Source organism: Petaurus breviceps, unplaced genomic scaffold, assembly GCF_028583685.1.
Source record: "Petaurus breviceps papuanus isolate PSGF00001 unplaced genomic scaffold, PetGlider_PUasm1.0 37, whole genome shotgun sequence".
Lineage (NCBI taxonomy): Eukaryota > Metazoa > Chordata > Mammalia > Diprotodontia > Petauridae > Petaurus > Petaurus breviceps.
Window position 1 is genome coordinate 87,397,443 of NW_027186296.1, and position 24,568 is coordinate 87,422,010.

The 24,568-nt window shown below is 37.6% G+C and overlaps 1 protein-coding gene across 2 annotated transcripts in view; it reads right to left on the reverse strand.

The window, feature by feature from the left end:
- Positions 1-1,582: 1,582 nt before the first annotated feature.
- The window catches only part of GPAM (glycerol-3-phosphate acyltransferase, mitochondrial), a 44,851-nt gene continuing 21,865 nt past the window's right edge, over positions 1,583-24,568 (reverse strand). For both annotated transcript variants that reach the window (XM_069098957.1, XM_069098956.1), the window contains exons 12-22: positions 20,287-20,400; positions 19,115-19,200; positions 18,091-18,209; positions 15,437-15,507; positions 14,499-14,763; positions 13,484-13,626; positions 11,229-11,306; positions 8,008-8,148; positions 6,642-6,831; positions 6,250-6,308; positions 1,583-5,353 (exon numbers count right to left, since the gene is read on the reverse strand). In XM_069098957.1, the coding sequence (XP_068955058.1) occupies positions 5,237-5,353; positions 6,250-6,308; positions 6,642-6,831; positions 8,008-8,148; positions 11,229-11,306; positions 13,484-13,626; positions 14,499-14,763; positions 15,437-15,507; positions 18,091-18,209; positions 19,115-19,200; positions 20,287-20,400 (1,383 nt within the window). In that variant the 3' untranslated portion in view covers positions 1,583-5,236. The remainder of the gene's footprint in view (positions 5,354-6,249; positions 6,309-6,641; positions 6,832-8,007; positions 8,149-11,228; positions 11,307-13,483; positions 13,627-14,498; positions 14,764-15,436; positions 15,508-18,090; positions 18,210-19,114; positions 19,201-20,286; positions 20,401-24,568) is intronic.

A 24,568-nucleotide genomic window follows, 5' to 3' on the forward strand; every position in this document is an offset into this window, starting at 1 on the left:
GACCTAGCAAAAACCAGTATATAACACTAAAAATTAAGAAATGCTAGCCTGACTTGTGTCCAAAACAGCATTCTCAAGATGAACTTTTCAGTGATCATTAATGTAATGCCAGCTGGATACCCAGGCAGATAAGACTCCACTGGCATTGATTGACCTTAGTTTCTCACAGCCCTAAAAAGAAACAGGACATTTACAAGCTCTATGAACTGAAAGCAAAAGCCTGGAAGATTATAAACTAGTTTGGTCTTTTAACCCTGATCAACCTGCCCATCCATAAACTGGAGCCCTCTAGCACCACAACACAGGGCTCCATGGTCAACAGTACCACAGTGGAAAAGATGCTAGGTCTCCTTGGGACAAGGTGGTATCACTTCAGGAAACAATCAAGTTGTTGATGACTTCACAGAAAGTGTCCCCAAAGCCTTTTCTTCCCTTTTCCCTGGTCTCTCAAAAATTAGCAGTCTATCCCAATATAAAGGAGGTTAATTTGTAATTTATCATTTAGTGGTGGTCAAAAGGACAGAGCATCAGTCTTGTGAAGGTTAATATCATAGAAGCTTGTTCCCATTTCTTACCTATACTCTGCAATGTCAATGTTTATATGAATTGGACTTTTTTTTTGAGAGTAATGATACCATTAAAAATGAAGTCATACAGGATAGATTATCTCACTCCATTTTTGATGGAAGTTTTTATTCAATGCCAATTGAACAACTGTTAGTAACCACTGGGGCTCCCAACACTTTAGCCTCCCTATCTTTCATATCTGTGTATTGTCTTTAAATATCAGCTCTTAAGTAGTCAAGAGGTACAAATTCAAAACAATCCTTTTGAAAAGCTGAAAATTCTCATTGTATCTTGAATCTTCTGACACTTTAATCTTCTAGGATTAGGACTAGGGCCTAGGCTATTGCATTTGACCAGGTCACTGGTACCCCTTCAAGAGTAGTTACACAAATAAAAGAAATGCACACGTATCAAAAGCTAAAACTTCATTGAAAATGCCTAGAGAGCTACTCCTCTCTATAGTGTGCATGCTACATTTATAAATATAAATAGGATTCGTTTCTGATAAGAGAAAATATATGGCACAATGGAGACATAGCCAGTCTTGGAATCAGGGAAAAAAGTCAAGCCATTTCTGATGCAATACTATATTTGACTATGGGTAAGTTACAACTTCTCAATGCCACAAGGCAACTTGCTGAGACTATAAGTTACAGAAATGCTGCCAATCTGTATTGGTGGAGAACATTGCACACTGGGAGTTTCCAGTGCCAATGAAATCAGACATCACTCAAAAAAAAGGTAACAATTTAATGATTTTCATAAAACCAGGGGAATATGAAGATTTCCAGTGATGTGCTTCCACTCCTCATCCTACCCACCTTGGAATTAAGTAATAGCTTCCCCCCTCTGCCTCTCAAAAATAAAGTGCAGAGTTCCGGCCTCAGACACAACACCCCACCCCCCCCACACACACACACACACACAAACAACTAGCCATGTAACCTTGGGCAAGTTACTTAACCCCAACTGCCCTCCAAAAGGCAATAAATAAATAAAGTGCAGAGACATGAAACACATTGAGATTTTGTAATTTATTATAATAAAACTACTTTTCTGTGCTTCTGACATGACATTTAACAGGCATAGAAATTAGATAACATTTCCAAAGTGGTTTAGTTCACAGACTCACAGTTATTTTTTACATTTTTCTATCAATATTTTTTACAGTATTAAGTTGTTGTTTTTATATACAGAAACAGGCAAGTAGTTTAAAAACTGCCATCAAGGCATTTCAGAGTTCAAGATATTAGAACAAGGTCAAAAATTTCTCTTTCAAAACGTAATGATTAGTTTCTATTAAACTAAACTGCAAGGTACCGAGTAGTCTCTAGCTCCTAAAAAGAACCAAATTGGTCTTTACATTCTAAATTTTCCAAACCAGAATCAATAAAAATCAATGGACAGGTTCCATCCTCTCCCAGTTCTAGAACTACATGTTCACATCAATCTGCATTCAGCCATGCCTACATTGACTTCTAGGTCCTCATTATGAATGTAACTATTTGCCCCAAATCAGAGCAATGGCTCTGTACTTTCAGTAGAGATCCAAAATCTTTGAGACAAACCAACATTGAGATTAACCCTCTAAAAGAAAGGCTTCTCATTTTAGCAACCCAACATCACAATAGTTTTCTGTGCTTATTAACTCCAGGGGAATATAAATTCGTGTGTGTGTATATGTGGGTGTGTGTACATGTGTACATGTGTACACACACCCACATATACACCCATTCTTTGCAACATGATCACATAAAATGCATGCATCACCTTTTGCTTCAGTGTGACTTCATCTTTTATCACTGATTTTTTTAGTGTCTAAAATACAATAAATCTTTTCCAAACTGCTCATAATCTAAATTCATAATAATCTAGATTTAGACTGACAGTATTCTCCTCACACATCTCAACTCTTTCATTCTCAAATCTATAAAGTACTTTCTGCTCTAGTTCAACAGATTTCATTCTATTGGAGGTTTTTGTTGCTGTTGTTTTTAAGAGGGGAAAAAAGTAATTCTTTCCCTCCAAGTGTGAATTACACAGGACACTGTCATTAAGAAGAGTGAAGTTTCATACTACTTGGTCTGTCCTTCACTCACAGTCTTCCCCTAGAGGACATGCACTTGGATTGACATAAGCGCATGCGGTATAGTAAACCATAATAAGGTATTTACAAGCACCTAGTTGGTTTAGCCTTAAATGGAAGCCACCAGCTTTAAGAAAAAAATTACACAGAAGATATCTCCGTTAGCAAAGAGTATGCTTTGGCTACAGTCAAGTGGGATAGAACTCTTGTCTTATGCAGTTTCACTACAAATGAACTAAATGTATTCCAGTAACTGAGGCACTGAATAGCGCATTATTCTAAAACTATCTCTGGTGTCAGAATCTCTGAATTAGTGTACTTTGGTTGAGATTTTTCTTCCTTAAAAAAAGTTTTCAAAGCACCTGTTAATAACAAAAAGCATGCATAATTATGTTCACAGTGAGTTAGTTAAGTGGTAATATCATTCACTTCACTTTCCAAAGCATATGACTGGACTTCTAGAAAAGTCATGGGGGGATGGGGGAGGAGAGTGGAGGAGATGGGACAGAAGGGATCAGAATGTATCAATGGGAAACAAAAAGAGAAGTTATTATTCATTACTCAAAGAAAGCTCAGGTTGTACACAGCAGATCCCTGCTTGAGTGATTGTGTAGTGAACCTTCCCACATAAGCTTACCAGCAAACTAACACAGAGCTAAGAAAGTCTTGAACTGACATTTGAGGAGTTAAAAAAAGGGTAGAGTTCACTGGATTTCCCCAAATCCCCTAAGATGAATTTTAAAAAAAAAGTCTGATTCCCAAGATAAAGCAAAACTAAGGGAAAAGGGAAGCTTTCCTAAGTATTTCTTCCTAACTAATGTAAAGGTGTTTATTCCTTGCTAGACTAGCTGATACTCTGGAAGGTTAAAACATGAATTTCATCATGATACCCCCCTCCCCACCAGAACAGTGGTTTGGAATAGAAAGAGCAGAAGGAGCAGAAAGGAGGTGCAAACCCTTCAGATTAGTTTACTATCAAAATAACCATTTGCTGAGTTTTCCAGAAAGCATTATTAAAGAATAAATTGTGATTTAACTTGGAATTTGACCCTTAAGAAGAATGATCACAAGATTACAGCATCACTGCTGGGCATTTTAAGTGAAAAGTTTTATGTGATGCCAGTTAGTAACATGTATCCAAAATTCCCTGATCTTTCAAGAGATACTATTAAATAGTGTTGAAAACCAAAGTTGTCAATATTAACAAGTCTTGGTAATTTTACATTAAATTTAAAGACAATACACTACATTCATTAGGAAAAAACTCTTAATTTCATAATACCATGGATGAGTAAGTAGCAAGCCATTACAAAATATTTTAATGTCACATTATCCTTAAGGGAACATCAACATTAGTGCAATTAACATACATTACGCTGTCTGCTAACAAATGGCACATGCCCATTACAAACAGACAACCTTTCATAATTATTTGCCACTGTGTGGTATATATAACATTTAACATGGTAGGTTTTGGCATGTAATTTCCCTGTAATTTTGAAGAACCATGCGTTTTTCACAAAGCCAAATGCTGTCCACCACACAGTAGCAGCCCTCCAGCCACAGCACTTTAGGCTCAGATCTCACCCCCTGACGAGAAGTCAAGCTAAGCTATCCACGGCTGGGTGGGAGTCTTCCAAGAAGCACCCAGATACTCCTGAAAGAAGTCCATTCTGGACAATCCAGAAGGTGGCAATTTCCTTCACACTTCAGAAAGAAGTAAAGAGACACAATGCTGTGAAAGGTGCATACCTCATGAAGAGGAATATAAAACAGGAGGTCCTGAACACTAGCTGAATGATCAGTTGTATACTATGGTCAATAAAAACTTAATGGCACTTTTTGCAAAAGTGAAAGATACTTGGCCAGGTCCTTTTGAACTCTGACTACTTGATTTATTATTCCCTGCTATGTTATTTATAGTGATTTTAACTTCTTGACCTAAGCTATAATTTCATTTCATGCAGCTCTAAAACGTCTTCTATAACAGACCCCAAAGAAAACAACACTGATCCCAGGCTACAATTTACATTAGCCCATCCAATTTTTAAAGAGCTTTCAAATAAAAGGTGCATATGTGAAAAATTATATTACTCTATTTTTTTTAAAGATAGTAAAAAAGTCAGTGAATTGGATGATTTTAACTTATTTTTAAAAGCACTAAAATCCTTCTGGATTTGCTAAAAGCACTAAGTTTGCTAAATAAGCTTGGGGCTTTTGTTTATCACTACATTTCTGCAAAAGTCAACAGTAATTAGACCTTAAAAGTAATTAAAATGTAGCTATTCGATAAAATCCAAAATAATTTACTGAGATTTCACTTTTAAATCTACTGATTTTGATTTGCAAATTGAGGCTAAATCCAAGTGTTAACTGTAGGTTATTGTATTACTGTGGTATTAGGATTATCACAAATCCGTGGAGGGAAGAAGGCACTTGTCTTCCAATGGATCCAGTCAGATAAGGTCCTACCACAAAATGGCACCTCAAACTGTTGGGCCAGTGAAATCCTGGAGACTGTGCTGGCCTCACCGCCCCCCACCCCTTGAATTTTTCTCTTTAGGCAAAGGTGCTACCATTCTTCTACAGTACAACAAAGCTTAAAATATATTCCAGTAGTTTCTGCCGGTTACACTGAGGTAGAAAAGTGTTGCTTAGTTCCAAAATTGATATTCTCTTCTGTTTTGTCTCCTTGAAAACCTAAGAGAAAAGGAAATAGATCATGTTATTTTCTCATTTTATATCTCTTTTCCACTCTGGCCTTCCACATACCCTGGGGGCTTGGTCACTTCAACAACCACAAAGCCACCAAAGGTAAAGGAGATGTGAATCTCTGCTTTGAACAATAACAGTTTTGTACCAGTCTGTTACTTTGATTAAATTCAAATGAATTTATGACATGTCAATTACGGTAAAATACTGTGCTAGGTGCTGGGGATAGGAAAATGGAAAATAACATATTCCCAAGAAATCTCCACTTCACCTGTACAAGTATAAAGCAGAATATAAAGCAGACTATGACAGGCAAAGAAGAGATTCGGAAAAAAATATTCCAAGAAAATTTGAGCAAACAGAGAACACTTTCAACTGTGGGTGAATAAACTTCAGGACATAGCCCTGAAAATAGTGGCTTAAAACTTCGGTAGATTCAAAGTTCCCATCATCAGTCAGTCCTACCATCCCTTACCCTTCACTGATTTTACACATAACACTGAATGGCAGCAAGTCTAAGGTAAGGCCACATGGTAATACTCACTTAATAGAAATAGTCATAATTGTACTTTAAGTCAATGTAAAAGCCAAATGTAATTGCTAATTTAGTCAATTTTTTGCATGGTGCTAAAGACACATGGACTTGTTATTTACAAAGATGCCTTAGAAAGAGCATATGAAAGGAGCAAGAATGTGGACCAAAAAAAAATATTCTATAAAATATTCCTTACCCACCACCACCACAAATGTCTTTGTCATCCTGAAAAAGCACATATACCCCCACCCCCAAGCACTGTAGGGGTAGCTTAAGTTATAGTTACACCTAAATACATATGGAATGAAACTGAAAGTAAATTTCCGCTATATCAGAAATGGATACCTACCCCAATATCCTTAAAGATTTTCACTGCATTCTTCACAAGACAATATGTAGCACTCTCAGCTGTGTGTGGAGGGGGAATGAAGACATTGATGAGAAACATGGCATCTATCAGCAGAAACTCAGTAAGGTGGAAGGGAAAGAGCCTTATGTCCTGAGGATCATACGGACTCTGTGCCTAATTCTGCCACTGTTGTCATCTTTCTTGAGCAATTCATGCCCCTTTCCTCTGGGATTCAAGTTTCTTATCTGTTAAATGTATGTGTTGGGGTAGATATCTCTAAGGTCCATCTCTAGCTCCAACAGCCTAAAATCATATTCATAAATCAAAGTATAAAAGTTCTTTTCCTCATTTCTACCACCAACTTCATTTCACAAAAAAATGAATTGACTCACCATATACAGCAACATTCCTTTCTGTTCTAGTTATTAAGTATTTGTGTAACTTCTGCAGATACTCTGGTTCTGAGACAGGGCCACTGAAGTTATGAATGAAGATGGCAGCTGAGCTATAGGCCTCTAACAAAGGCCCAAGGAGCTTTTGCAAGAAAGTAAGGAATTGCTGGTGTTCTTTGGACTGGCTCACCTGGAAAATATAACAGGAAAAATTATCATTTAACAAAAAGTAAACTGAATCTCAGAGGAACATTCTTTGGATAACCATTTAAGACAGCCACTCAAAAAACAGGCTGAATCTAAAAAGGACAAACCATAGTATCTGTCACTTTAAAAAAAAAAGGTAAGGTATTTCTGTACACACAGATACTTACTAGAAATAATCAGCCCTGAAGTAGGACACTCTAAAGATTAGTAACTATAAACAACAATATCTTTTAAGTCAAGTATCCAAAGAGTGCTGGCAGAGGTTATCCAATATGGCGCCCAAGCCAAATTCCAGGACCATGTGATACTTCCATTTCCTACCTCCCCATACTGACCCCTGGAGCCAGTCCTTCTGAGGTTCATGTAAGGGAAGAGATGTGAAATCAGTGACTTTCACAAGCAATAAAGAATGTGATACAAGGACAGGCTTAAATTCAACAGAAGGTAGTAAGCTCCTTGGGGGTGGCCATTTCATTTTTATTACAGAACCCATGCAAAGAAGAATGCCAAGTATATAACAAGTGCTTTAAGAATTGTTTAATGAAAAGAATTAAATTTGTTGCAATTTCATTTTTTGAGCACTAAGTCTGTGCAGGGCAATGTTCTAGAGGCTGAGGGGAAGTAAAATGACAATGATGTTGTCCTTGCCTTCAAAGAATTTATAATCTCTCTGGAAACAAATAAACAGAAAGCAGAGTATGGAAGTTCATATAAGATACAAAGTACTATGGGAATTCACAAAAGGATCATTTTATGCCTGGGGAATAAGGGAAAACTTCAGCACCTAACCTAGGCAGAAATCAAATACACACATGCATACACATACACACACATACACACACACACCAACCTATGTTTCATATTTGGCACATTTACAGTAAGTTGACAAACCCTATTATAAACTAAACCACACTGGCCAGCTGATGTTATGCATAGGGATCTTTCTCTCTCTCTCTCTCTCTCTCTCTCTCATACATACACACACACACACACACAACACACACACACAAAACCTTTCATCGACAAAAAGATTTTATGTACATATTAATCTTTCTGATTTTTCTAATTCTTTTTTCCTTTACACTGATAAACTGCATCACTATTTTTAATTGCACCAACATTACACTGCCACAGACTCCAAAATTTCACTCAAAAATACCTTTAGATAGCAATCTCTCTGCTCTTCACCAAAATCACTATCCTCATCTTCTTCATCACTTCTCCAAGACAAAGGATCGTGAAGTTTCTTGTCCCACGGCTGTTCTGTGAGACCAGGGCTAATGTCTTCTTGATCATCTTGCTAAATTGGAAAAAAGTGCAACAGTCAAACAGAGATCACTAATTAAGCACACACATACAATACAGAAAAATAAAAAGATTTAATATTTGAGTTTCAATTAAATCAACTGACACCTACAGGTTGGTTGATCCCTTCTGAACCCTCTGATCCAGGCTACAAATCTCTCTACTTCTCTATTTTGAAAAAGCTTCCTAGCTACTATCTGGTTTTTTCCTAAAATTCCTATGAAACACTAACCAAAGTGATCAAGTAGTGACACTGCTGAAATAAATCCTTCCCCCCAACTGCTTGTCTACCACTACTCACTATAATATCCCTATCAATTCTACTATGCAGAACTACAATTAAAATCAAAATTAATCAGTCAGTCACCAAGCCAACAAGCATTTATTAAGCACCTACAATGTGCCAGCCAGGAATGTGCCAGCTAAGGAAAGGAGATGCAAAACAAGGCAAAAGACAATCCCTGCTCTCAAGGAGCTCCCAGTCTAATAGGTCAGACAAAAAGTAAACAACTAGGTACAAACTATAAACAGGAGAAACCGGAGAAATTTAGTAGAGGGTAGGCACTAGAAAGGAGAGAGTGGAATTTTAACTGGGACTTGATGGAAGCCTGGAGGAAAAAGGAGAAGGAGGGAGAAAACAACAGGTACAGGGTGCAGTCAATAAAAATGCATGCAGTCAGATGGATTGTCTGGAACAGCAAGGAGGCCAGAGTCACTGAATCAAAGAGTATGTGGGGGTAGGGTATAAAAAGCCTGGAAAAGTAAATGAGGGGAAAGAGGTGGGAGGTAACAAAGGACTCTGAAAGCCAAATTTTGTATTTGATCCTGGAGATGATAGGGAACTGAATAGTGTAGTGACATGGTAGCACTTGTACTTTAGGAAGATCAATTTGATATGGGACAATAGCTAGCAAAGAATGGATTAAGTGAGGGTTTTTTGAGGATAGAGGAGGTATGGGCATGTTTGTAAGCAGTAGGGAAGTAGCTAGCACACAGGGAAAGATTGAAAATAAGTGAGAGTGGGGATAAGAGAGGGGATAATCTGCTGGAAAAGATGGGATTGAATAGTCTCCTGTGCAGGTAGAGGGCTTTGCCTTAGCAAAGAGAAGGGCCATAACTTCATGTGAGACAGGAGTATAAGAGGAGAAAGCTGCAGAAGGGACTAGGTGATATGAGATGAGGACGAGGGGAGGAGAGGAAGTTCTTGAGGAATAGCCTCAATTTTTTCCGTGAAACGTGAAGCAGTTGAGAATGCAAGGGAGGTTTAAGGAAGAATAAAGTTTAGGAAAACTGCCCTGGCATAGTGAGTCAATTAGCAAGGTATCAAAGGATTGTCTTCCCCCATGAGGGCCTAGTTGGGATTATGTAACATAAATCTGTAGTGGATCTAGTCAGGATTGCTCCATTGTTTTCTCTAGCTTCATTCATCAGCATATGAGTCCCTGGGAAGGTAAAAGATGATGGGAATAATTCAAGGCTGAGGCTTGGCAAGGCAAGAGCAGCAAGAGGATGAGTGGGCAAAGGGCCTTAAGATAAGGAGACAGCATAAAGTGGAACTGGCTCATTAAGGGGTCAAGGTGGAGAAGAGAGGAGAAGGGAGCCATGTTTGTGAAAGAACTGAGGGGTCAAGGGATTGATAGGTATGGTGAGGACAAAAACAAGAAGAGGTGTAATGACAACAGATTGTAATCACAAAAGGCAATTTCAGAACTCAGAAACATGGAAGTGGTGCTTCTGCAGATGATGGCAAAATCACACAACTCAATGCACAGCTAAGGCGAGATGGAGGAATAGGCCATGAAGAAATGAGGAAATGGGAGGCTAGGATCTTTGGGGGAGCACCAACAGGTGTTTTGAAGTCTCACAGTATGAGGACAGGAGTTGGGGATGAGAAAGACTGTAAGTCAGGTACTGAACACACTAAGCAAAGAAGAGGAGGGTCCTCGAGTTCAGTAGATAGTAGCTACCAGAATTTTACTGGGTAGTTAAGAAGTGATTCCTAAGGAAGGAGAGGTTACTTAGTGAAAGAACAATCGATTACATTGCATATGTGCAAATGTTATAAGACCACCATGACAGATTCCCCATAAGGGAGGTTGTACCTCACAGAATCTATGCATGGAAACCATTGCTATAGACAGCTATGTGTCCAAAAATGCTACTTGTCAACTCACAGTTTGTCTTTCCCCCCCTTTGCTTATGTAAAATCTCCTACATTCCCTGAACTTTGACATGCAAATCAGCGAGATCTAGGCAGTCACCAAATCAGGGTTTAAGTATCCCTCTGCACTTTGGAGTATAACTCCCTTCCACTAAAACAGCTCCCCCCTCCCCAGGAGCAGATCTTTCCTCCTCAGAAGCACATGTCCCGCCCTGGAGGATACCACTCCCAGGGGACCAAACCTTGTTGGACCAAACCACCCGAATGGACTCATGTCTCTGTGCTCCCCAATATAGCACCACCCTTACATGAGTTTTAGCCTATGGTAATAATGGAGATGTCTGACTCATATATCAGGTTCCCTTCTCCCCTTCATCCCTCTACACTTTTCTATTATCTTTCAATAAAACTGAACATTAGATGGGCTGCCATTGTTATAACATACTATTCATGGCATTCAAACTGTAATGGGTTTGTTTTCCTTGACATCTCTGGCAGGCCCACATGCCTTTCCTTGGGCATAAACCACGTTCCCAGGTATGAAATTTTCCCTTTTGACAGTCAAATCTCTGGCTGGGACTTGAGCATTGAGAGCTCAGTCTTATAAAGCAAGGGTCAAAAGGGGAACCTCTGTCCTCCCAGGATAAATTCCCTCATGCCAGGGAATGTCACAAAACAGAATGGCATATGCATGGTATCTCACCTTAGTAAAGTTCTACAGAATATGGATCACAGTGAGGTATCTTTCATACTGTACCCATAATAATGTAGAAACTAGTACTAACAATCTAAAGTTATTCCAGACTAAGATTTTCCTTCTACATGGTACTACTGATAAGGAGATAATGTAGAAAGTAAATGGTGGAGAGGACCAGGAGCCAGATCCAAAAATAAAGATAAATGATTCATCTTACCTCTGCTACTACAAGAATGCCATACTGTATAAATCTTCCCACTGCTTCATGACAAATTTGGTAAAATGTCTGGCAAGGCTGAAAAAAAATATTTTAGCAGTAAACATTCTGCACATTTTTATCAAAGTATTTTATCAGGTAGCTGAGAAACATTTTTATAGTTTTTAAATGCCACCAGACAAAGCAAATTATATCTTACTCCTAAATGACTTTTTTTTTTCAGAATCACCCCCCCTTCTGCTTGAATATACACTCCAAAAGAAAAAAAAGGTATTTTTTTTAACTCTTCAAGGTTAGCATCCCCCACAGCACCCAGTGTACTTAGGTCCTTACTAAATTAATTTTCTCCCAAACGAATGGACCAGACTAAAGAGCTGCTTAGAATGAATATATACACTATTTTCTTCTGTTTCAGAAAGATCTTCCCTTAGAAAATACTACCTTAAACATCAAGTAGCTATGTACCACTTATGGACAGGGAAGTGAAACATTGAAAAATTTCCACAAAGGAAAAGAAGATAGTCATCTCCAGCCTAAAGAGTATATAACCATTCACCTCAAATTACACACAGAAAATCAGGTACCAGTACCCATGGAATCATGAGATCCTTATTATATCTTATATAAGAAAAGGACAAGCGGCAGCTAGGTGGCGCAGTGAATAGATCACTGGCCCTGGAGTCAGGAGGACCTGAGTTCAAATCCAGCCTCAGACACTTAACACTTACTAGCCGTGTGAGCTTAACCCCAACTGCCCAGCCTTCCCCCCTCCAAAAATTTAAAAAAAAAAAAAGAACAAGAGGATAAAATATAGTCTAGAATGCTCTATGGTCACCAATGGCTAACTGGGGCACAGTCTCTCTCTGAAGGCCATACTTACCAATTACAAACCACCAAAACAAAACAATTCAGCAGATACTTATTTGTGTTCACTCTAAAGAACCTGGTACCACACTGATAAAATAAGGCAATTACTACAATTTGAAACAATTTACATCCTATAAGAACATAAAAGTTTAACTTTATTATTCTGGTTTTCAGTTTCCTCATTTGTAAAATGCTAGAACAGGACTAGACCATCTCTATGGTCAATTCTAGCTTTAATTTATAGTATTATCTTCAGTTATTAGGGAAATTAAAACATTCATTACAAGTCTACCAAGACGAACAGAAAATATGGAAACATATTTCCATACAAAATGCCTTGCACAAATTCACACTTTCAAGGTTCTATAACTTGGAGAACACAGATACTCCTTCCTCTGGCATAAATTAAAATACCTTTCTAATTTAGCAGTATCTGAGAATTGTTAGGCCAAAAAATTTATCACCTTTTCAGCCAATGTAGTGATGAACCCCTCTGAACTTAATTATAATGGTTCTTTTATAAAACACTGCTCAATCAATCGACAAGTATTTATTAAGCACTTAATATGTGTAAGCACTGTGCTAAGCATTAAAGATATAAAAATGGTTTAAAAAAAGAAAGAAAAAAAGTTTCCATCCTCAAGAAGCTTATGTTTAAGTGAAGAAGACATGTAAATAGGTACATGCAAGATAAACAGCAGATCAAGGTTCAATCTCAAGAGGAGCTGCCACTAAGCAATGAGGGGGATCAGGAAAGGCTTCCTACAAAAGGACCTGAGCTGAACTTGACAGAAACCAGGGAAATCAGGAGGGAGGTGAGAAGACAGAGCATTCCAGGCATGGGGGATAGCCCAGGGAAAGGTACAGTGATGGGAGGCCAATTGCAAGGAACAGCAAATAGGCTAGTTTAGTCATATCACAGAGTTCATGTAAGGTAATAAACTCCAGCAAATCTGGAAAAGTATGAATGGGCCAGCTTATGTTAACAGAGGATTTTATATTTGATCCTGAAGGTGAGTTATCATTAGGTTGTATTCAAAGCTGTTCCACACTGCCGACAGAGTCTGAGGTCTGATGGTATGGCCTTCAAAAATCTACAGTCACCACCAGGTCATAAAAAGGCATTTGAATAAGATTTTATTAGAGGGCAAATAAAATAAAACCTCAACTGACAGGTCTTATCAATTAAACCTATTATTTCCACAGCTGTGAACAATGATGACTAGAAATCAATATATACAATGAATTTTGTTAATGTGTCAAGATGGAAATAAGCTACAGTATAAGAGGAAAAAAAATTACCAAAAAGATTGCAATAATCTTTTCAAGAACATTTTCAAGAATAGGAAATAAATAGGAATAGATGCCATGATTAAATATTCACTTACTAGTAATATGGTGCCTTCATTAGAAAGCAGATAACATAAGCCAGCAGCCTTACGGACAAGCTGTTCCTGGCTAACCATGCTGGGCGACAGACCTCCAGTACCCCCAGAGCACCTTTTATTCAGGATGGCATAAAGGCTGCAAGCTAAACAAACAAAAACAAAAATGAGAAACAGGGGCTTGAACTTTCTAAGAGAAACTTAAAAAACCAATATAAGATTAACCCTTCAGGGCAGCTAGGTGGCACAGTGAATAAAGTACCCACCCTGGAGTCAGGAGGACCTGGGTTCAGATCTAGCCTCAGACACTTAACCCAAAAAAAAAAAAAAACCCTAGCTGTGTGACCTTGGGAAAGTCACTTAATCCCAATTGCCCTCCAAAAAGAAAAAAAAAAAGATTAACCCTTCACCCTAATAATATGACTAAACTGGCCAACTGTTTAAGTCCCTAAAATAAGACAGTAACTGCAAACTAATGTTACTTAAGAAAATGGTCACTATAGAAATATTTATTGAATTTTAAGTGAATCCACCCCCCACCACCACCACCACCCCATGCCCTGCCTGCCCTTTGTCAGCTCAGTTCCCACTCTCTTCCATGAAGCTTTTCTTCCCCAACCACTTCAGCCTACACTGGATGGCCTCAGGGGCCCCTTCCAACTCTGTTCCTATGAGCTTCCCCATGTCTGAACTTTGGTTACACATATTATCTGTATTATATACATAGGCATTTCATCATATTCTGCCTTACACTATTGTTTAAACGTTGTGCATGTGTACATTTGGTTCTGTCTTCACAACAAAAATGAAAGCTCTTAGATGGCAGGTCTCCTCTATTTCAATCAGTGCACATCATAGTACTATGTATACATAAATGAATGAAACACTATGTCAGGTTTTTTTTTTAGCCCAGTTTTACCACAATGAGGTATCTAATTATGTTGTTTGTTGCTCTGTTCTGACACTTAAAACTCAGTCTTCCCTAGTCTTAGTTAATATGTGTCATGGAGCTACAAACCCATAATGGCCTCCATGATGAAGACATGTAGCACCCCATTGCTGTAGAAATTAAGTTCAAAAACAGAAGGAATAGTTGTGCTTGGAGTAATGAAGAATTCATCATTTCGGCTGGTATTGGTAATGGTTACACAGTTTCCCAGAAGCTGTATTGCATGCATGACGACATCTTCTGAATTTCCTGAAAACCCCAGGTCAAAATCCCGAGCCAGCACTTCCTCCTTCATAATGAAAAAATCTTCTACCAATGTAGAAAGATCAATTCCCTATGGAAACAGAAAAAATCCTCATCACGATTAAGGCAGTTAATCCTGGAAGAGTCAGGATGCCAAAAAGTATTTAGGAGTGTTCTTGTTTTTGTCAAGTCATCCCTATGTGAAGAGCAACCATTCCCCACCATTAGGACACATGGAAATAGGGCCAAATGCCATTAAAAAAAACAAACCAAGTCCAGCAAATTTCCACACAGCTAGGTCACAAATCAGGCAAAATATAATAAGAGTAGGTCACCTACAAGGCCACAGGTGCCACGACCAACAGCTATTTACATGTCAACGGAATCCAGGTTAAAAATATTTAAGGTTAACAACTATATAAAACCATCTGATCTCTGGATGGTCCTTTCCTCACTTTAAAAGAAACAGAGAAATTTAGTAAATTCAAGTAGTTTCCCAACAATGAACATTAACAAAGAATTCCATGTAACTTCTTCGGTACTAAGAATTTATCATAAACAAAAAGCATCTGATTTCATATTCTGTTCCACATGCACACTTTGCATTTCTCCAAGACTGAACTTCTTGAGGACCCAGAACTTGTTGTACATAGCTTTCATATTTCATAGCACCTAACATAGAGCTGAATACACAGCATATGTTCAATTGAATACGTTAATTGGTGACCAACTGTAACAAATATTTTATAACATCACAGACTTACCTGCCGGTGTCTATAGAGCAGTAAACAGGCCACTATGTGTGTTGACATAACTGCGCATGACTTGTTAGCAGCTAGAAGAAAGGAAAAAAAAGGCTTAAGCTTTCTAATATAACTCAGAAAACATTTGTTGTTGTTCAGCTGTGTCCAACTCTTCATGCCTCCATAGCTGCCCGTGAGGTTTCCTTGGCAACGATACTGGAGTGGTTGCTATTTCCTTCTCCAGTGGATCCTTTTGTCAGGAAATTAGAGGTTAAGTGACTTGCCCAGGGTCACAAAGCTAGGAAGTGCATCAAGCTGGATTTGAACTAAGGTTTTCTTAACTCCAGGTCCAGAGCTCTGTTCAATGAGCCAACAGATACCTCTTAACTTAGAAAACATCTGTGCCTTCAATAAAAAATATTTAAGAATGATAAACAAGCTATTGGCAAATTTATTCTAAGTCTATCACTGACACATTCTGTATGTATACTGGAGCCTAGCTTTAAAATACTCTTCAGTATAGAGAAGAGTTAGGCTTGTGGCAAATCCAGTTCAGACTCCCATCAATAGGGTTTTTTTCAATCTATATACTCCAAAACTGAAGGATGGTCAATAAGAAAACAGTCCCACAGGAATTTATACTCCTCTCACACAGGTCCTATGTGCTCACCTGTAGCATATGTATGTTCTTATATTTCCTCACTTAGTAGATTATAAATTCCCTGAGTCCTGATGCCATCCAATGTTTCCTTTCATCTCCTATAGGTTTAAGAAAGTATGAAGTATATAGCAAGCACTTACTAAATGAATGACAACAATCTACACGTATTTGTGGTTTACAAAGCATTTTCTAATAGCTCGATAGGACAACCTCTAGACCTCAGTTTCCTCACCTGAAAATAGGGATAATACTCTTTGAACTAACTGGTTAGGTACCATAGTCACCACTAGAAAATTAGCTGAACTGAGACTTCAACTTAGGTCTTCTGATCCCAATTCCAATGTTCTTTCCAACAGGCCATACTGTCCCTCCAAAATTATCAATACAGGAAGAGGGTTTACTGGAAGTTAATCCTTCATACGATGCTATTTACCCCAGATTCTCATTTATTTCATTTATACCTCTATCTCTTCACCATTCTTCCAGGTATGCCCTGCTGTTTAAATTGTTTGTGGAATATTACTGTAGTTTATAAAAAAATGTTTGGAGTAGTATGCAAAACACAAATTGTAATTCAAACAGATAAGTGAACATGAAAGAATGGGAAATAAGGCCATTATCAGAAAGTGTTTAAGAAGATGTCAAGTGGATCAAATTAACAGTCTTCACGTAAAAAACAATGGTAGATCAGAAGTTTGTAACATACCCAGTAACCAATTTTTCAATTGTTTTCTTGAACATATCTACTGGCAAATTTCTTTTAAATCACAAAATCCTTTCCATTCTTTCCCAGACCAAAGCTACATTTTAATAAAAAGCAATGTTACTAGCATCATCAAGAAGTCCATTTTTAAATTCTCAAGTTTCAAGTCACCCTCATTTTCTTTACACATATTAATTTAAAGGCTCCATCAAAAGAGTAAAAATTAATACAATGTACCTGGGAAAACTAAAGGAAATATTAGACTTTGCATCCCAAACTAGGGAAAATCACCTATTACTAAAAACACACAGGTCTTCCAACTAAAGGAAAAAAATAGCTTTCCCACATAGATACATCTATCATTGTCTTTTTGTACATGAATAGTTATAATCACACTGGACTATTTTGATGGTACTGCTCCATATGGGGAGGCCCATGAACCAGTAGGCTATCCCCATGCCATCCCAACCCTATCCCCCAATTACTTATGACACACTAATGAACATGTTTAAGCTGAAATAAGGGCTTAGTAAATGTCCTCTGCTCTTCTGATGTGCTCAGAGTACAGCTCAAATTTGTATCATTGTGCCATCAGCAAAGAATCTGTTTTCCTGTGTCAAATAAACAGAAGAGAGTGGAAAGAGAATATTCTTCAAGGCTATTGTATCAGGCCACTCAGCTAGGTATAATAATCCAAAACCGATTAGATAGTTGGTGACTGAGAATTCAGCCACCTGGTGATGTTGGTGGAAAGAGAGAAAGGAGTTTCTTATGGTTATATTTTTATGTGTCTCATAATTTTCTAAAGCCTATTTGTACCCTGTGATAACCTTAAGCATGTTTCCTTATAATAAAATATTTAATGTCAAGTAGACCTAAAAGCTCCAGGCCTCAAGCTAAGTCTGCAGATAAGAGAAATAGTCTGTAAGACTAAGCCCACACAGTTCACCTAATTTAACTTTTATTCCAAGTAGGATGCTTTCAGGAAAAACTGAATGAGAAGAAAAATACTACATTTTTAACACTTTTTATAATTCACATAAAAGGCTCAGTAACTGAATTTATCAAGCTAGAGACAGTTCATGATTCAGTTAGTTGAAAATCTAAAGTTAATCTACCTTAATAGATGTACATGGTAATCTATATGTATAACACAAATTTATAGATGGAACACAAAAACAATTACTAACTTATCAAAAAAAAGCTAGTTCCAAAATCACATACAGAAACATATGAATCCAAGTAAGCCAAATGAAATCAATTAAGCTTAAAATAAAACAAAATACAATTCAGTTTCAAAATTTCACTTACTAAACATTATGTGCTCAGCAAGATTTGCTATTAACTTCCTCCTGAATGGCTCATCATTTACATTTCTGGATTCATTAACTGTAGCTTCTCTACCTTCAGCAGCAGCAGCATCATTAGGTCTGGAGAAAAAAATTTCAGTTTACATTTTTAAATGAATATTTAATTAGTCCCAACTTCAAAAAAAAGTTTTAAGTTTTTTGTTTGTATATCAGTCATGATTATATATGTTATCTGTTCCTAGCATTTAACCCACCCCTCCTATTACCTAAAAGTCACACAAAAACAGCTCATAAAGTGACCATATATGACACTGTATGAAATTCCCATCTTCTTAGAAGCAAGTTAAAAAAGAGTTCATTTGTCTTATACACACTATTAGAGCAAGAAATAAAACACATTTTAAATTACAAGGCATAAGTCATCAAAACCTATGGATAATTGCTTCAAAATTTCTCCCTTCCTAAAAACAAGATGCTTTTCTGCATTAAAAAACTAATGAATCTAGTTTTCAACATTATACCCAATAAATGTAACATATATTTGAAATATCACTATGTGTTATTCATCCCAATAACACTTCATCCAACAAATGCTTGCAACAAGAAGCATGACAATTTCATTAAAACACACTTCAGAGTTCAACAGCTCTGAAATTGTTTCTAAAACAAGGCCTTATTCAATTGCTCTGATGAAAAATCCTGTGAAATTAAAACAGCAAGGTTCTTTTACAAATTGAATTAACATGCAATATGCAAAACCTATTACTAGAACTAATTTAAACAACAAACATAATGCTTGCATAGTCATCTATAGATAATTCATAGATGGTAGTAACTGCACCCTTAGTTCAAGAACATATTCTAGAAATAATAAAACTTTCACAACAAGATGATGAGATGCAAAGTCTTATCTGGGGCCATCAGAAAAATTACAGAGGAAAGACAATAAAAAAATATGTAACCTTTGTCTAAGTTATTTTCATTTCTTTAAGTTAATAATAAGCCAAATATTCTGAAAACTTTACCTTGAAGGAAGTATAGCTGGTAACAAAGCTTGCTCTAAGGAAAGTGGTGCAGGCATAGGTTTCTGACTTTGACTCTCTAAGTATTCCTGTAAAATTACACCATGATAATTCACTCTCATTTCAAAATTTAATTTTTGGTTTTAGAAAAAGAGTTATTAGTTAAGAAAAGGACAGTTTTTCAATGAACTATGACACTCAGCATAATGAGAAATATACCCATCTAGTCTTCCAAAGAACTATAAAAGGACAGATTTAATTTATATATAAAACTAAATGCAAATTAACATTTTACAGTTCCAAATTAGCTCACTGGTTTCCAGCCATGAAAACCTCTGAATGTCTAAAAATTTTATGGGAACCCCAACTGATATTAGCTGTAGTACTGGTTTCCACTTATTGAGAAAATATAAAATTACAATGGCTGGTACAAATTTGGATTCTTGGACTCCTCACAGTAACTTCACACCCTCAATGATCTGGAGCCCACAAGGTTAGGAACCACTGACCTAAGACATCCTCCAAATCAAACTGGAACTTTTCAGCTAACTCATTTTTCCCACTTGATTATCATCACCTACAGGGAATCTGAATTCCAAATTTTTATTATTATTTAGAAAATGCATACAGTATTAAGAGTGATAGCCAGGATAACAACAATTTCACCAATAAACTTTGTAGTACAGGAGTCACATATACTATAATACAAGACTGCAGAGAATTAGCATGTAACCAAATGGAGAAACTACCTTGCAAAGGCTTATAAAAAAAGCTTGGGAAAGCATCTAGAGACATGTGCAACAGGAGAAAGTTGTGGATAGTCTTAATCGCATGAATATTGAAATGCTAGGGATGCTTTATTATCAGGTATGGCACATTAACATATTGTTATGTAAAAGAAAAATAGCCATGGTGAAGGGGTCCCTGACTCTTGGGTTTCCTCCTCATATCCACTACTTGTCTCTCATTCCCATTTCCGGTCTTAGAACAATAGAACTGATGGACCCTCTAACCCAATCTCCTCAGTTTTACAGATGAAGAAACTGAGGTCTACAGAGAGTAAATTACTTGGAGCCGCTAAAAATCATGTGGCTAGGGGAAAAACCATAAGTAGAATCAAGATGTCCTGACTCCTAGCACTCCATCTTGTACTGTAACTTGATGTTCTCACTCACCTTTAAGGAAAATGGCTGTGCAAAGTCCACTCTGACACAGCCAAAGTTTTTACGCAACATCCGACAGACTCCCCTTGCCACACTCCACAAACTTTCATTCTTCTTGGGTTTACCCTGACAAGTAATCAAAAATAACAGTCAAGGACAAAAGGGAAATTGGGCCAAAAAAAAATCGCTTAAAACAAATTTTTTGTCTCACCTAAGTAGCAATTTTGTTTATGAAAGTCAGAAGGGCAAAACATAAAATGGACAAGTTTAATCACATAAAATTAAGGATTTGAACAAACAAATCCAATGTAACAAAGATCAGAAGGAAAACAGTGAACTAGAGAAAAAAATTTTGGCAGAAAGTTACTCTGATAAAGATCTCAGTTTCAAGAAAGATACACAGGAAAGAGATTTATTTAAAAGCGATTCCCCAATTAATAAATGGTCAAAGTTATTATAAGCAGGCATTTTTTAGAGGAAGAAATCGAAGCCTCTGATAGTCAAAGGAAAAAATATTACAACTAATTAATGACTAGATAAACTAAAATTTAAAGTAACTCTGAGAGTGTTCCCCCTCACACCTATCAGACTAGCAAAATGGACAAAAAATGTTAAATGACAAGTGTTGGAGAGGCTGCAGGAAAATAGGCACAGTTGACAAGCAGTAAATTAGTCCAGTTATTCTGGAAAGTAATTTGGAACTATGCCCCTAAAATTTACTAAACTGTGCATACCGTTTGATTCAAGTTCTAGCCATATAAATATATTTATAGGGGGTGGAGTCAAGATGGAAGATTAGAAACAGGACTGCACTCAGCTCCAGGTTCCACCTCCTCCAATTCATGTGAAAAATGACTCTACACAAACTTTGGAGCTACAAAACCCACAAAATGACAGAGAGAAGTTAACCTCCCACTGAAGACAGTCCTGCAGGCCCACAGGAAGGGGCCAGCGCAGTGCTCTGGGGGCCGAGCCTAGGCCTGTGAAGAGCCCAAGGTTTTAGCCTCAGGACAGCCACAACCAGCCACCAGCTGGAGGGACTTCAGATCACAAGAAGTTGTGGCAGCTTCCAGAATTATCAACACAAAGATGCTAAGGACAAAGTGAGAGGTCAGTGCAGTGTGGACTTTGGGATCCGGTAGTTCAGGAGTGCAGTCTAGCCTTTACCCCTTGGAGGGAAAAGCTGCTATGTAGTTGCCGCTGCATGGCAGCTTCAGCTCCTGGCTTGCAGACTGTAGGGGAACCAAGCAACCAGTCTAAGGGGTAATCACTCTTGCTTTAACCTGCTTGGATCTGGATTGTGGTCTAGGGTGGAGGTCCTGGGGTGCATTACCAGCTTGCCAGAGTGTGTGGAGGCTCAGAGAGGACACCAAACTAACAGCTCCAGCAGCCGAGAAAACCGCAGTGATTTGGGACAAAGCTCTCCTGTCTGGTGGCAGAGTCCTACTGTGGCAAAAAGCTCAAAAGTCAAGTAATTGAGTGGCAACATGAGCAAGCAAAGGAAGCAAAACAAGCAGAGTAATGCAACTTAATGCTCCTATTTTGGGGACAAAAGGGATCAGGGCATGGAACAGGAGGAAGACAGCAAAGTCATAACTCCTGCACCAAAAGCTTCCAAGAAAAATGTGAGCTGGTTACAGGCCATAGAGGACCTTAAGAAAGATTTTGAAAACCAAATAAGAGAAGTGGAGGAAAAACTGGGAAGAGAAATAATAATGATGGAAGAAAATTATGAAATGAGACTTAACAACCTGACAGAAAAAAATAACACTTTAAAAAATAGACTTACTCAGAGGGCAAAAGAGGCTCAAAAAGGCAATGGGGAAAGGAATGCCTTAAAAAGCTGAATTTGCCAGATGGAAAAAGAATCTCAAAAGCTCACTGAAGAGAATCATTCCTTCAGAATTAGACTGGACCAAATGGAAGCTAGTGACTTTATGAGAAATCAAGATACTATTAAACAGATCCAAACAAATGAAAAAAATAGAAGGCAATGTGAAATATCTCATTGGGAAAACCACCAACCTGGAAAATAGATCCAGGAGAGAGAATTTAAAAATTATTGGACTACCTGAAAGCCATGATCAAAAAAAGAACCTAGAAATTATCCTTCAAGAAATTCTCAAGGAAAATTGCCCTGATGTTTTAGAACCAGAGGGCAAAATCAAGGTTAAAAGAATCTACCGATCACCTCCTAAAAAAGATCACAAAAAATAAACTCCTAGGAATATCATAGCCAGGTTCTAGAGTTCCCAGATCAAGGAGAAAATATTACAAGCAGCCAGGAAGGAACAATTTGAATATTGTGGAAACACAATCAGGATAACACAGGATCTGGCAGCTTCTACACTGAGAGATCGAAGGGCTTGGAATATGATACTATGGAGGTCAAAAGAGCTGGGATTAAAACCAAGAATCACCTACCCAGCAAAACTGAGTATCATGTTTCAGGGGAAAATATGGTCATTCAATGGAATAGAGGACTTTCGAGCATTCTTGATGAAAAAAATCAGAGTTGAATAGAAAATTTGACATTCAGATACAAGAAGCAAGAGAAGCATGAGAAGGTAAACAGAGAAAAGAAATTATAAGGAACTTATAAAAGTTGAACTATTTACATTCCTATATGGAAAAATGGTAATTGTAACTTATGAAACTTTTCTCAGTATGAGAATAGTTGAAGGGAATAGAAGTGTGTGTGTGTGTGTGTGTGTACGTATACATACATATATATGTCTATATAGGAGGGTATATGGATGTATGAATACATATGTGAGTGTGCGTATATGTTTGTACAAGTATACATAGAGGGCACAGAACCAATTTAATAGGAAGGGATGATACTTAAAAGGTGAAATTAAGAGGTGAGAGAGGAATATAATGAGAGGAAATGGGGAGAGACAGAATGGGGTAAATTATCTCATATAGAAGAAGGCAAGGGAAAACTTACAAAGGAGAGGAAGAACAGGAAGGCAAAAGGGAATGAGACAACCTTATTCTCATTGAATTTGGTTTAGGGAGGGTATGACATACACACTAAATAGGGTATCTCATCCTGCAGAACAATAGGGGGGAAGGGAATGAGAGGGGGGATGATGGAAGGGAGGGCAGGCTGGGGGGGAGGGAAGTTGGAAGCACCCACCTTTGAAAAGGGACGGGATCAAAGTAGAGAATAGAACAAGTGGGAGGTGGGATAGGATGGCGGGAAATATAGTCAGTCTTCTACAATATATCCACTATGGAAATGTTTTGCATAGCTATACATGTACAACCTATATTGAATTGCTTATCTTTCCAGTAAGGGTGGGTGACAAGGGAGGAAGGGAATGATTCTGGAATTCAAAGTTTTAAAATCAAATGTGTAAAAATATACATACTATTATTAATATTATTTTACATGTAACTGGGAAATAAGATATACAGGCACTGGGGCATAGAGATCCACCATGACCTACTGGAAAATCAAAGGGGGTATGGGGGAAGATATAGGAGAGAGACGATTGGAGGAGGGGAGAGCCAGTGGGATCGCTACTTTGGGGTGGTGGGTAGGGGAAAAACAGGGAGAAAATTTGTAACTCAAAATCTTTCAGAAATGAATGATGTAACCTGGAAGTTAATAAAGCATTTGATAAAATAAAAAATAAGTAAATATATTTATAGCAGTTTTTCATAGTGGAAAACCAAGAGGATGCCCATCAACTGGGGCATACATTAATAAATTATGGTATATGAAGGTAATGGAAGTCTGTTGCACTATATAAAATGATTTAATACAGGATTTCAGAAACCTGGGAATGAAGACTTGCATGAACTGGTGCAAAGTTAAATGAGTAGAAGAAGGAGAACGATTTATACAATAGCAACAAGGTAAAAACAACCAATTTTGAAAAGCAAACTCTGTTCAACGCAATGTTCAATCATAACTCCAGAAGACTGATAAAGAATACTACCCACCTTCTCATAAGAGGTGATGAACTAAAGATACAGCCTGAGATATATTTTTGGACATGGCCAACATGGGAATTTGTTTAGCTTCACTATACATATTTGTTAGAAGTTTTGTTTTTCTCTGCCCTCAGCCACCTCCACTCCCTCTCCCCCTCACCAGCCCACTCCCCACCCCAGAAGTAGCAGAGAGAAAGGTGGAATTTGATAATTGAAAAAAATCAATTTTAAAACCCTAACAGTATAACTTGAAAAATATGAAGAACTTACAAAATACACAGTATCTAGAAGTTGGCAGAGCATTTTTAATACTAAACTCTTTTTATGAGTGTGAGTCTGGATCTGTGAT